Source organism: Varanus komodoensis, unplaced genomic scaffold, assembly GCF_004798865.1.
Source record: "Varanus komodoensis strain SLA01 unplaced genomic scaffold, ASM479886v1 scaffold16, whole genome shotgun sequence".
In the NCBI taxonomy this organism is placed as follows: Eukaryota; Metazoa; Chordata; class Lepidosauria; order Squamata; family Varanidae; genus Varanus; species Varanus komodoensis.
The window spans coordinates 18,830,895-18,844,777 of record NW_025335468.1 but is presented as its reverse complement, the minus strand read 5'-3'; the positions used below and the strand labels follow the sequence as shown (position 1 = coordinate 18,844,777).

At 41.0% G+C, this 13,883-nt stretch overlaps 1 protein-coding gene across 1 annotated transcript in view; it reads left to right on the top strand.

The window, feature by feature from the left end:
* Positions 1 to 13,883, top strand: part of SPON1 (spondin 1) — a 339,096-nt gene that overhangs the window by 309,058 nt on the left and 16,155 nt on the right. The window contains exons 8-9 of the mRNA XM_044425965.1: positions 4,020 to 4,221; positions 12,815 to 12,955. Coding sequence (XP_044281900.1) covers positions 4,020 to 4,221; positions 12,815 to 12,955 — 343 coding nt within the window. The remainder of the gene's footprint in view (positions 1 to 4,019; positions 4,222 to 12,814; positions 12,956 to 13,883) is intronic.

The following is a 13,883-nucleotide window of genomic DNA, read 5'->3' as shown; positions in this document are numbered from 1 at the left end:
TATCCTTCCTGAAGTTCTGCTGTCCGTCCTGGTGCCTCTGTTGCTCTTGTCTTGTTTTGTCTCTGGCCACCCATGCCCAGCCATAGGTTCTGACACCCTGCAGCTGCTGCTCCCATGCTGCATCATTTTGAAGAAGGACCTTTTAGCTTGAGTTTCTGAGAAGCAGTGAGCTGAACCAATGACACCCTCCCTGCTTTCCCCAGAGGAAAGACAATGATGGCAGCACCTTGCCTTCCAGATTGCATTGATCACGAACATTCAGAATCGTCCCTGTTTAGAAAATTGCAAAGAATTGAACTAATAACACAATAACAAGTGCTTGTCTCTAGCTGAGATCCCAAACATTTTCAAAAGTTCTCCACTGTCCCTGAAATGGACTACTTTGTTTCTAGTTTTTAAATATGTGCATTCTGTTTTAGCTCTTCATGTCTGCTTCCTTTTCAGTGGTAGGTTAATATGGACCCAAAATTCCATCATGAATCTTATATCTACCTAGTGAAAAAATTGGATGAATGTTTTGAATATTTATTTGTTGAATTGAATGATCATCTGCACTTGAATGGCATTCTACGATTTCTTAAAAACCATAGAACACCAGGTGGTATATTATACTGCAAGCTTCTTCAAAACAGCAGTTATTTGCATAATGTTTTTAAGTCATCTTTTATATTTTGGATGTCCACTCCAGCTGATAAATTTTCATTCAAATGTTCCTGTCCGATCATGCATGTCATGAATTGTTTGAGAACTGCCGTACAGAACAGACTAAAGAAACAATAGATGATGTCTGAGGGGTCATAGCATATTTTGGTCTGCAGATCCAAGTCTGGAGGAAGTGGTTTAATGTCAGAACTGGGAATCACATCTCAGTCCCTGTAATCCTCAAGACTGGTGTGGAAGGAGCTGCCCCAGCCGCTTGCTGAGGTTTGGAAAATGAGTTGGTAGTGGAGGAGACTAGGGAGCCAGAGTACAAGTGATTCAGCTGCCTTCTCTTCCACCCTGGAACATTTGCCTGGACAGTAAAGGTTGCATTTGCTCATCAGCAAAGATAGTGCAGAGCAGCAGCAGAGGGAGGCGAAGATCACGTCAGTTGCTCCCCCTACCCAGTGTAACATGAGCATAAGCCTCCATACAGGGGCTCATAATCAGTGGATTGCGTCCTATGACACTAACTAATGTCTTCTTTCCAGACCAGGAAAGAACCTGGGTCTATATTACCCAAGATAAGGTATTCTGTGACTACTGTCTCAAAGCTTGTTGTAGTTCTGTCCTGACCTTTATTCATGGAAAGGTAGAATATGTTTGGAATACAGTGTGAAAAGGAGTTCCAGGACTCTAACATGCTTTTATTAGGGGTCAGGCAAAATGTGCTAATCATCCATTAGGATCTGAAGCTTGACTTCTTGTTCTTGTGTTAGCACATATAGCTTCGATTCAGATTAGGGTCACAACATTTTGTAAGGGGACAGTTAAACCTTCCCTCCAATTTCCCCACAGAACTCTATACCTACCCTGTGGAAGGAGAGGGTAAAATAATTCCTCAGGATCAAAATTGTGTTCACACTTGCTTATATGATATTAATAATGATAGACATATAATGAAGCCACTGAAGGGTGCAGAATTATAACAGCTTTAACAGAAGTTTAGTTAAAATAAACAATGAGATCAGGAAAGGAAACACCAGCTCCAAGAGGAACAGACTGCTTTTTTCTCTGATCCAGCAATTATCTGATATTCAGCAAAATCAATATGAATCTAATTCAGCAAGATACGAGATGTTTGGTTTTGGGGGTGGGAGGTGCGTAGCATAATCCACCCCACACACACACACGCACACTTGTGCATCCCTCTTTTTGAGTTTTTCTATTGCCCAGTCAAGGGGAAAAAGTTTTACTGGTCAGCATAGAAAGGACTTGCTTAGCAGTTAACTAATTGTAAAAATCAGTCTGTTTTTTTTAACTGGTTGCTGGGTTGGTTTTTCTGTCCAGGAACCCTGAAAAGTCCTTGTGCTGACTGGCACATATGTATAGAGTCAGAATTAAACCTGACTTACAGCTGAGGTGGACTTCCAGCCAGCTAAGAGTACCATGCACAGTAGTGTTTCTATTCCTCCAGGGCTGTTGTCATCCTCTGCCATCAAGTATTCAAAATATGATTGTGAGTACAGTGAATGATTTAAAAGACTACAGGTTAACATAGGTTAGATTTTATCTTCAGATCGCTTTATCTCCTCATTTCACTTTTTAGCAGTAAGCACCCAATCCTGATCTATTACCACAATAACTACAAAATAAACAAACCTTTCATCTTACCACCAGCAAACAAAAAAGCTTTATTGTTCACTGGGTAGACACCACAACTAAAACTGAAACTGAAAAGCAGCCCAAACGAAAGTCCAAAAGATGGATTATAACTTCATAATAACAAAGTTGCAATATTTAACATTTCAAAGGACCTGTTATTATGCAGAATGTTCTTTTCAGGATTGTTCACATGATAATAGTGTGTCTGAGATCATGAAGAACCCATTATCAGTCAGGGAATGTCTGGAGTAAGCAAATTGTGGGGGGATGTTCCCCATGAAGGCTGTGTGTGTGTGTGTGTGTGTGTGTGTGTGTGTGTGTGTGTGTGTTCACCCTGCCTTATTCACTATTGTTTCAAAAGGTCTTACTCTAAATTTGTTCCCATCCTTAAAACAAGCTGTTATTCTTTAAATGAAGGCTCACCTTATCAGTCCTGCCACAAATTAAAAATGCTTTTTTCCCCAAAACAAATGTAGAGAGCAAAACGGGGTGACTCAGGATTTCTTCATTGGAAGCAAACGTGGAAAAGGCAGCAGAGCATCATTCCCCTGGCTTCCACTGTTGCCAGACTCTTCTCTCAAGGGAAACGGGCTCTGTGTCTTGAGTCAGTGATGGGCCCTCACCAGGCTGTGGACCTCAATACCTGCATTGCTGATCCTCAGCCTCACGTGGCATCTGCAGCTTGTCGACAGAGAGCTGTGATGGAATAGGGCAGACCGCGGACGCCCAGTTGTGTTCTGGTCTTCAAGGTCTCTGTGGTCCTCCTGAGGCTGGCCCAATCCCTGGTTGGCCTCAGATGACAGCACACTTTGCCTGGCGAGGAGAGGCACTAGATGCCACTGCCTCCTTTGCCAGGAATAGGATGCTTTTGCAGCACAAGCCCCGCAGGATCAGGCACCGCTTGCGCCCTGTTTACTTGGGGAGAAACAATTTTCTGGCACAGTAGCTTCACGCATAGCAGGGATCCTTCATCCGCAAGATGGATGGGCTGTCAGTCACTGAAGACCTTTGGATGTTGTTAGTGAAACAACATGATTGATTCCGTATGCAACATCTACTCTACTTAAGGGAATCCTTGGCAACATCGCAAGAATTAGGGTGTGCTGCCTATCACCATAGATTTACTTTGGCAGAAACTTGCACAGTACTTGGCTGCAACATCTTCTGGCTGATGCTGTAAATCTCACACATGCTTGAGCATTAAAATTGAGCTAATGGTAGTTTGAAAATGTTGCCAAGCTCAATATTTTCGTTAAAGTCCAGTTCATATCACTCAGAGGATATGTCTTCAGAATGCTTATGCCATGTTATCTCTAAATGAAGAGTTTGCCACAAGTATGAGCTAAGGGATTCCTGTGTTTCCTCTGCAAGCCTCCATAAAAATTTAAAGGAGGTCCAGGAATGAAGTAAAAGCCATTTCATTAAATACACAGTGCTGTCTCACTGTGTCAAAACAGATGCAGCATTCTACGGCACTGTCAAACGCTGTACCTTGTCAATCTTTTACTGCCAAGCTTCAGGTACATGAAGAGATTGTGCTGCTTGTCACTGTAATCCTAAAAGCACTTTTCAGTAAGTGCTGTGCCAACTTTGGCTTGAGTCTGCTCACTGCGTTGCAGCTGAACTCCCCTTTGCAGTCCTTACTCTGTTCTGCGTGCCGATAGCTTCTCAAGCTCCAGTCTTGACTTCTCTCTCTCTCTCTCTCTTATTTGCAGGAGAGCTGCTCCCTCTGCTGAATTTTCTGTGGACAGAACACGCCATCTGATGTCTTTTCTTACCATGCTAGGCCCCAGCCCTGACTGGAATGTGGGCCTTTCCGCTGAAGACCTGTGTACCAAAGACTGCGGATGGGTCCAGAAGGTCATTCAGGATCTGATCCCATGGGATGCTGGCACTGACAGTGGAGTTACCTATGAGGTATCTGATACGAGCAGACCTAGAATAAGTGCTGTCTTATATGGCTGAATCATGCAAAGGCTTGTGGGAGATGCTCACCAAGGGGACTTGTTAAATGGTGGGACTTAAATGAAGTCATGAGCACGTAAGACCATAAATAAAATGCCCATGTCTGTGGTTTTGAGTGGATGTTGTAGAACTCAGTCAGAAGAACAGAAAGTGCGTTGACAGGTGTGTCCCCCCTGCCCCCCGCAGAACAATTTTGGACATGATGCCATTGTGTATACTGAATAGCGTATTTAATCTTGGCTGATCCTTGTTCATTATTAGCCAGTGGAGACAGATATGGGACACAAATTAAACATCTGGTTCTAAAAGCCCAATCTGTGAAATTCATATTGTCTGAATATATGTAGGAGCCACTCAGATTTCACCTAAAGTAAAATTTGAAGGTTCTTCTTAAGGCAAATACTAGGGAAGCACCAAAATGAACAAACAAAATTTTAAACACTGAATAGATTTCTCATGATTCTGCACCCATCTCTACTTGGGTCCTACAAGTTAATGTAGGCTATAACTCTTCATTAGCAGTGTTGTCAGTCACCTTTCATGCTGTGGAGATCTCTTTGGGGGACTAATGAAGAAAGTCTCTTGTACTTATCAAAGGTGAAAAGTCCCGGGAATAGAGCTGCCTCTAAAATGCCCTCACAACAAATCGTAACGCAAATGTGGGAGATCCTGCTTGGGAATGTATCCAAGAAATATCAGGCTAAATAGACATGATTTTGCTATGACCTGTAATGTTACTCAGCATCTTGCTCTTGTTCTCGTTGTTTTACACATCCTAGTTATGGCCTCATGCACAGCAATTTGAATGTCTGCATCCTTTCTCTACCTTTGTACTTAAGAACGTTTAAGCATACTGTTTCTGATTTTGTGCACATGGCAAGGAATTGTTTTCCAGATTAAAACTTCAGACAGCTGTGCAGCCCCAGAGGTTGTGCCTGTGGAATCCTGCCATGCAACACACATTTTTAGCCAGTCCTTCCCCCAAAGAACTCAGGGTCCAACCTCCCCCACTGTCCAAACAGCAACCCTGTAAGTTGGGTTGGACTGATCAATGATGGGCTGAAAGAACATTGAGCACAGGACTACACCCAACACACCCCACTAGCTTTAGCTACTTCCATGAGACTAGTTTAGTTCTGTAGAACGAAGGACATCCCTTAAATTGGGACGTAGTCGGCAAGCAGGTGATCAAAATGCTAATGTGAATCTGTTTGAAACCAGTTTTGGAGTGGCTATTCAGCTTAGCAGACTTCTATTACATGGAATTATATCTTTTATATGTATATAGCATACATATGTCCCTTAAGATAAGCTGCGGTTACGATATGTAATGGCTGAGGCCTGCAAGGCTGTGAAAGACAAGACAAATAGACACCCTTCTCAGAAATGACTAGTTGATGCACTGATAATCTGTGTCAGTTGCCAGAACAGTATGAATGGACCCTTAGTGAATGGGTGCAGAACCTCTGGCCCAGGGGCCAAATCTCACCCTTCTGGAGCCCCAATCTGACCCTCTTGCCTTCCCAGAGGGTTTCATCCTCTTCCTCTAATCCAAAATCTATTGGTCATTTCCTTACTTTGGGGCATTTTTTCCTCACCCTGAAAGTCTGAGATGCTTCCCAGAGAGCTTCTTTACAGGCATTAAGAGATTTAAGCTCCATTTTGCTGGTATTTTTGCCCTTTTTCTTTTTGTCTTTGGCCTGACCCACCACTGCAAGTACTTCTCCAAAATGGAATTCAGTCTCTGAGGCAAAAGAGGTTCGCAGCCCTGTCTTAAAGGGAATTATGTTGTTCATCTTCCTTCATTGCAGGTTATTAGACTAATATAAGCATTGTTGTATTTCTTTGTTTGAGTTCCACTGGCTTGATCTTGCAGATTGAGCGTAGCCTTCACGGATGCGGCTGTGGTTGTTGTGGTCATTTCCAGACACAACCCCTAGCCCTACTTAGCTGGCATCAGGTTCGATGGCTCCTCTTTGCCTCTAAAGCCTACCAGGGTCCAGAATGCACTTGCTTCCCTGGGCTCCATGCCTTTTCTAATGGATGCGCCCTTTGTCCATAGCTATTAAGCCACATCGAGTGTAGCAAGCTGCCACTGCTGCTGTTCTTCCAGCCATGTCAGCCACTCCCTTAATACAGGAGCTCATGTGGTCAGTCTTGGTATCTGGGGAGAAAGGAAATGCAGCCCTTTAATAGAAGCAGTATATTAACATTATATAAGGCAAGGAATATCCCCTGAGCAGCCTTGATATAATAACTTTGTTGTAACCAGAGGATCAATAAATTGTAATTAGACATTGGGCTGGCCCTTGAGGGGAAAGAGAGAAAGCTGAATCTCCCATCAAAACTATTGCCTATAAATTTATGTCAGGAGTTTCTTGTATACTATTTCTTTGAATAGTCTCTGGGAGAATATTCGCACTGTGCCCTATCGTTGGGGTTGGGGGAGAAGAGGTGCCTCGTTTGCGTCTTTGAAGCCATTTGCTCACTATGGAAAAAGGGAAGGCAACATTGGAAGCATACCTCTGCAATATTGAATAAATAAAGTGGGAGTTGTGGCAGAGATAGACCCTAACAGGTGTATCCAAACTGCAACAAATTCTACAGGATGATTTGAAGGTTGCCCCTTTCAAAAAGTGTCTTCTTTTAACAGTTAATAACCTCACCAAGCAGTTAAAAATCCCAGCTCTTGCCATATACTTGAAAATGAGGGCCGAAATGCCCCAGGAGTAATGGGACAAGATGACATCCTATCTCTCCAGGGACAATATTTGGAAAAAAAAAAAAAAGGCTGCTCCGGTGGAACATCTTTTCCTGTACAATTTGCCTTGAGGGACATTGTCATGTTCTCCCTCTCCCAAAGGTACTCGCAGCCCTATTTTCAATCTGTAGGTCTGCAGCTGTGATTTCTAGCCACTTACAACAGCTATTGCTTCTTAGAAAAGAAGTCTTTTATTAGTATTATTATTCCATACATATTGTAGTTGCTGGTTCAGAGCAATGATATTTAGTACCAGACTGACAGGCTGTCAAAGCTTTAAATAGAGAAAAGGTTAAATATGCAATGTCTTCCTTGTCTTCCACCCATGATAAAAACAAGACTTTGCTGATTTTCTTTTTCTAAATAAAGTAGATATGATTTTTTTGTTTAATATGCTAATGCCTAAAATGACACATTCAGACAATAATAAGTGATTCTAATACTCCATTGACAAAAGTGAGCCGTTTTGAAAGACAGTCTGATGAGCACGGATGGAAAATAATTTGTTCCAATTTATGAGAATCCATGCTGAGATCACCAGTGCCGTGTGCCATTTTCTACCCAGCAGCGTACAGATGATTTCCAGGATTCGCAACAGGAAAGCTGATATCTTACTGTTCAGTCATTGTATTGCTCTGTGTGGCCTTATCAAATTTCCTGCCTACTATCATTTTGTGCGGGTTGGTAGAATTATTGTTTTCTAAGAACTTTATTGCCTTCCCACTGGATGTTGTTTGATCATTTTTCCTGCTGCCCACTCCAGCACATTCTTTTCTCATTTCATAATTATCCCGTTTCCCTTTCAACCCTACTTCTTACCATAGGTCAACAGCTCCCAATTTAATATTCCCTGATATCTGTAATGGATTGTTTACTCTCTCGCCTAGTCATTAATAACAATGCCTGCAGAAACTTGGACCAGCACTACTTTCTAACCAGTAAATGGAAATGTTTGGAAACTCATTTAAAATTGAACAAACAGATGTGTTTTCTTAGCTTAACTTCCCGTACCATATCATACACTAAACAATTACATTCACAGTGGAATCTTACTGCTCACTAATAAAGCAGTTTGCTTCCACTGACTTCTGACACTAAAACAGAGATGCTATTAGGCAATTCCTAATGGCTCAGTTCTATGGATTAACTTCTTTTTATTTTTTTGTAGCAGGGTAACTTATCTCTTTGTTTAAGATTGATTAGCATTTGGCAGCCACCTGTACATTCTCAGATTGGATCTGCCTTAATGAGGCATATGTTGTAAACCTAGAGTTACTATAACAAGCCCATTTAAAGAATATAAAATGGAATGCTACCAAGAATACAGGCAAGCTACAGGAAAGATGTACATTCTAAAAACCAATGGGTAATACAGAAACCAACCTGGAGATTTGCTCTACAAAAGCAATCTACAGAATTAGATGTGAGGTTTCCAGCCTTGATCCAAGGGAAGGCAATGTTTCCATGTTTCAACGCTGGAACAAATTGCACCAAAATAGCCTAGGACACTGAAATATAATCATGGACCATTTAGTTTGCTCTGTTTCAAAGATAATTCTGAGTAATCTAAAACTTTTTTGAATAGTGGTGGAGAGGTTCTCTGTACCCCCTTTACCTAGTGCAGTCCACTTAAGGATTCAAGTTTGGGAGAAATATCCCAGAAGACATCAGTGGATGATTAAGTAATGCACTTACTCACACATGCAAGTCAACCTATGATGCTACTGCCAAAGCATAACAAAAAGACTGCACACAATTAAGGCTTCCCCAACTTGGTTCCATTCTGACATTTTGGATATAAAAGTCCCACCAGCCTCAGCCTGCATAGCTAATGGGCCAAATACTGGGAGGGCACCAAGCTGGGGAAGACTGGAGCAGAGACTCCGGTAATCTTTTGTTGCCCAAAGCCTACACTAGAGCAGTCTGGCCTGCTGCCACCTAGGTTGTGCTGAAGTACAGTTCTGATTTGTTGTTGTTGACTCCTCAGAGTATTTGGCTCTACTCGCTTATCATTCCACTTGCTTCTTGAAATATGACTCGGCTACAGTTCTGCTTTCTTCTGACAATTCAGCATGTGAGAGAGTTTTTAATGCTGGAGAATTGATAATACAATCAAAAGCAGCTGACCTGGAAATGCAGAACAATGTCTTCCTCCCCAGGGCAGCTTTATACTAGGCAGTTTGTATCTGATCAAGAAGTCAAAGCATTTGGGAAGATGCTTCCCTTAATTTCCTTCAGAAAGGAAAAAAATCTCTGCCTTGTTTAGTTTCTGTGCTTCTCCTGCCACCTGGCTGCTTGCTATAGTCATTCTCCAAAAGAGACTTTTCAGGCTGGGAATGCCAGACTTGGTGCTAAAATGGAATAGACGCTAACTGAAAGAAGCTTCTATTTGTAATGTAAATTCAGCAGAAGAGAATACAGTTTTCTTATCAACATGCATATGATATATTGTCACACCTTTAAAGTGTGGTACCTGTCCTGTGATGGTATGAGCTAGAACTTTATATAAATAGTGTATAATTTTCTTAGAGACCTGTCTGCATGTTATAAGTATGATTGATTGACTGATTTCTATGCTGCCAAAGAGCCAAAGTTCTTCAGATGATTCACACTAATTAAAACCATAAAATACAGCATTATAAAACATAATATAAAAAGTTTTAAACTATAGTAGTAAAGCAAAGATTTTTAAAATAACAGTGATAATATTTAAAAAAACAAAAACAAAAAGATTAAAATGCCTGGGAAAATAAGGTCTTTGTTTAGCACCAGAGTCATGTTAACTAATGACTAAGAAACTTCTAAATAAATACCAAGTCACTTAAATAAAGTCCTTGCCTATGAAGACCTTCCAAAGGAAGTGATGTGGGTCTTTTTGGTTGTGGCACTGCAGTTTGGAATGAGTTCCCCAAAGAAGCTCACTTGGTGCCTACTTTGTATTCTCTTCAGCACCAAGTAAAGATTTTTCCCCCCAGTATTTTATTTTTCTATTTTTTTTTATTAAAAGCTTTTCTATCCCGTCCTTTCACCAGAATTTGAGGTTAACCATTTAAACCTTTTAAATTTGTTTTAATATATTCCGTTTTATTATGTTCTGCTGGTATGCTTCTATGCTGAACTACGGCAATTGCTATTGCTGTTATGGTTTTGTTCTTTTAAGTGTGTGTGTGTGTGTTTCTAATTTTTGTTTAATTTGAAATTCTGTTAACTACCCAGAGAAACTTGGCTATTTGGCAGTGTAAAAATGGAATGAATGAATGAGATGCATAAATGAACAAGATTCTGTAATGGATCTGGATGCCTTGTAGACAAAAGGTCCCTGCTATGTATAAAATAAAATCGAATTTATTCTAGGTAGTCACCAAACTTTCATTCATTTCACAGGAATTCTGTATGTGTCCTGTTAGTCAATAGTGCCTTGAAATATAATGGAGGAATTAAATTTATGGCTGACATTGATTGTAAATTCAGGCATTAAAATCTGTTTGAAGGCACTGCTGAATCTGTATTTGTATTTGCATGAAGTTGGTGCATTTATTTGCGGTGGGAGATTTAAAGCTTCAAGGGATCCTGGCTAACTTTATGTTCCTGACATTTTCAGTAGCCACAAAGAAAAGGCAAGTCTCAAGGGGAGGGGGACTGAAGCTGGGTAGCAAATGAAACTCTTGCCATTCCATTTGAACTTTGCCTTTTATGTATCAAAGTGGACGGTAGAACCAACCTGAAAGGTGCCAAAAAATACAAAAATAAAGCACCGTGCAAGAATTTGCTTTAGTCTTTAGATCAGTCAGCCTGAAGTCATTGTGTAAACTAGAAATGATTTATGAGTACTGGCGGACAGAGTTCATGGGACACTAGCTAGGAGTCAACACGAAGTCTTCTGCAATATTCAATTTTATATTAAATATTTACTTTCCTGAATATGCATGAGAAAAGTTAATGAGAAATGTGCAAGTGTAAAGGAGGTGAGGATTTGAATAGACTAGCTTGTTTGTTTTCTGGATACATTGTTTTTTTATTTCATTGAATGGTGATAGAATCACACAAACCCTTTTGCACTAGTGTTTTGAAACAGCTAAATGCAGCAACATTTACTAAAAATGGAAGAATTCTTTGGGATGTTGTACTTATGTATTTATGTTCAAAGCTAACAGTGTAATCTGTTCTGGGGTGTGGAAAAAACAGATTAATATATTTATAGAATCCCATCGTGTTTTTTAATTGAATTTCTACTTCTTATAAAAGCATGTGCAGTAAGTTTCCTGTGTCTGCAATTTGGGGGTGGGGATGTTCTGGTATCATTGCAATCAAGTCAGTTTTAATACTTCATTGTATATTTTTGTAATATGATTAGATGTGTTTTATGTATATTTTGCCAGCTGCTGCCTTTTAGGAATGATGACCCAATATATAATGAATGCAAATAACTAAATAAATTACATGTTGACTATCTGGAGGCTAAACCATGGATATTTCACTATGCAGATAAGACGTAAACTGGGTATTTGAATGCACCCATTCTCTTTTAATGCATTCTTCATTATAATTTATTGTAAAGCTACGGTTGTATCTTGTTAAGTCCATTTTCCTGTAATTCTATTAGTATGCGGCTTGACATTAATCCCAAGGCCTGCTTGCTTCTCCATCCATGTTTATGAATCCCATATCCTCCTCCTAGAGGGCCACCAGAGTGCCTTCATGTATGGTACTCGCATGTCACAACAAGAGGTACAGCAGTTCCAGTAGACTCTGGTTCTTTGGGGATGGAGGTCCATCTCAGCACCATTCAGAGATACCCATTTGTAGTCTTCTCTGCTTGGAAACACTTCAGGATCTAATACTTTTATAAAAGAATGCTAGATTATAGGATTGTGCTATGAAGCATTTAGAGAGGAATACTAAGGTATGTGTCTCTTTTCCCCCTTTTGTTTTACTGTTAGTTGCTCAAAAGAAACATAGAACATAGAAACAGAGTGAGTCAAAGGGGCCTCCCAGACCATCTAGTCTGACCCCCAGCTGCAGCTGGCTCCACTCATGACATGCCTAGCATGTGCATGCCCAGCCTATCCTTGAACACCCTCACCGATGGGGCTTCAGCCACCTCCCACCACCCAAGAGAGTGCCCCAGGGACCATAGGACCACTGAAACCCTCCTGAGGTCAGCTTAGGTGCACCCATCTCAGAAGTGGTAGCTGGCAATCGACCTCCCTTCTTCTGCCTCCTTTCAACTAGAGCAGAAAGAACCAAAAAAGGGTCCATGGATGAGGAGGAAAGGGAATGTTGTGGTGCACAGGAAGTGGAGGAGACTGGAAAGGCCAGGATGCACGACACACTGGCCCTCTCTCAGTCTTCTCTCGTCCTTCTCCAAACCATTCTTACTATGTGGGCTGAAAAGCCATCTGGTGGAACTTACCAAAGCGAAAGATCAAGAAGCAAAGATCACTTCCCACCCTAACAACCTTAGTCCCTCAGAGCCCAGAAATCTCAAAGACTCTGAGTTTGAGTGACAAACAAAAGAGAAAAGATGGGAGAAGGACCTGCACTCTCTCTTCTTAGTTTCTTTCTGGGGTCATTAGTGATAAAATATGGTCAATGCATTTTTCAATTTAGTTCCAGAAGTTACCCTTAAAGTAGACTCACTGAAATAAATTAAGTTTCATGATGGACATGGTAAAATATCATCAATGTAACACTGAAATATTACAAATATACTATCAATAACTAATATATTTTCCGTTGAATTTTCATTATTCAGTGATGCCTCTTTTTTCCTTTTTTCTGTAGTCGCCCAACAAACCAACATTACCTCAAGAGAAGATAAGACCTCTCACCAGCTTAGACCATCCCCAGAGTCCTTTCTATGACCCAGAAGGAGGCTCCATTAAATCAGTAGCCAGAATTGTCATTGAACGGATTGCACGCAAGGTATCATATGAAATTACAATTGCAAATGGAATACCGGACTGGCAAATTTCATAATAAATCCAAGGCATGTTCCTCAGTTGGCCTTCACTGGGTTTTTCAACAGAAGTGTGAGAAACAACAGATTTCTGAATTTAACATCCAATGTGTCAGTAGAAATGTAGGAGCTCTCATCTCCATGGCTGAGATTCTAAAAGGTTGTAACACTCCCCCACTCAGAGCAAGTTTCCCCTTTTCGCATGAACTGCAATTAAGGGAGCATTGACAATAACCACATTGCGTTGCAGGAGCTTTCTAACCCTACATCTTCTGAACTCCCAGCAGGGGCCACTGGGCTACCGAAAGTTTATGTCTCAAAGAGTCCTCAACCCATGATAGATCAGTGATGAAACACTGGGCATAGCGAATAGCATGTGTGTCTAAGGAAGTCTGCTTTCCATTTCCTCCTTATGTGGGTGATTTCATGGCCCTGTCAGACCTTATGGGGAACGCATGGATGCCCCTGAGCCACATCTCAGCCACACGGGTGCTCTTTGCTTTCAAGTTGTCTCTGACTTAGGCAACCCAGTAAAAGAAATAGTATCATGCATTCAACATTTTCTTCACCTGGCCAGCATTTACTTTTGCTTTCAAAATTACCTTTTTGTTCACTGTATCTGACTCATATTTCTTAACTTCTCCGGAGAGAGCTTCAGCTCTTTGCACAATTCGAAAGAGAGACAAAGCACCTTTAAGGCCTTAGCCTTCTTTTATAATAGGGGTGGGTAACTTGTGGTGGCCCACCAGATGTTGTCCCATGAGCCCTAGGTTCTCTAGCCAATAGTGAAGGATGATGGGAATTGTAGTTCAACAACATCTGGGGGGGCTACATGCTCCCCATCACTTTTTTATTAGAATGTGTTATATTAGCCTTAGCCACATCAGACGCATT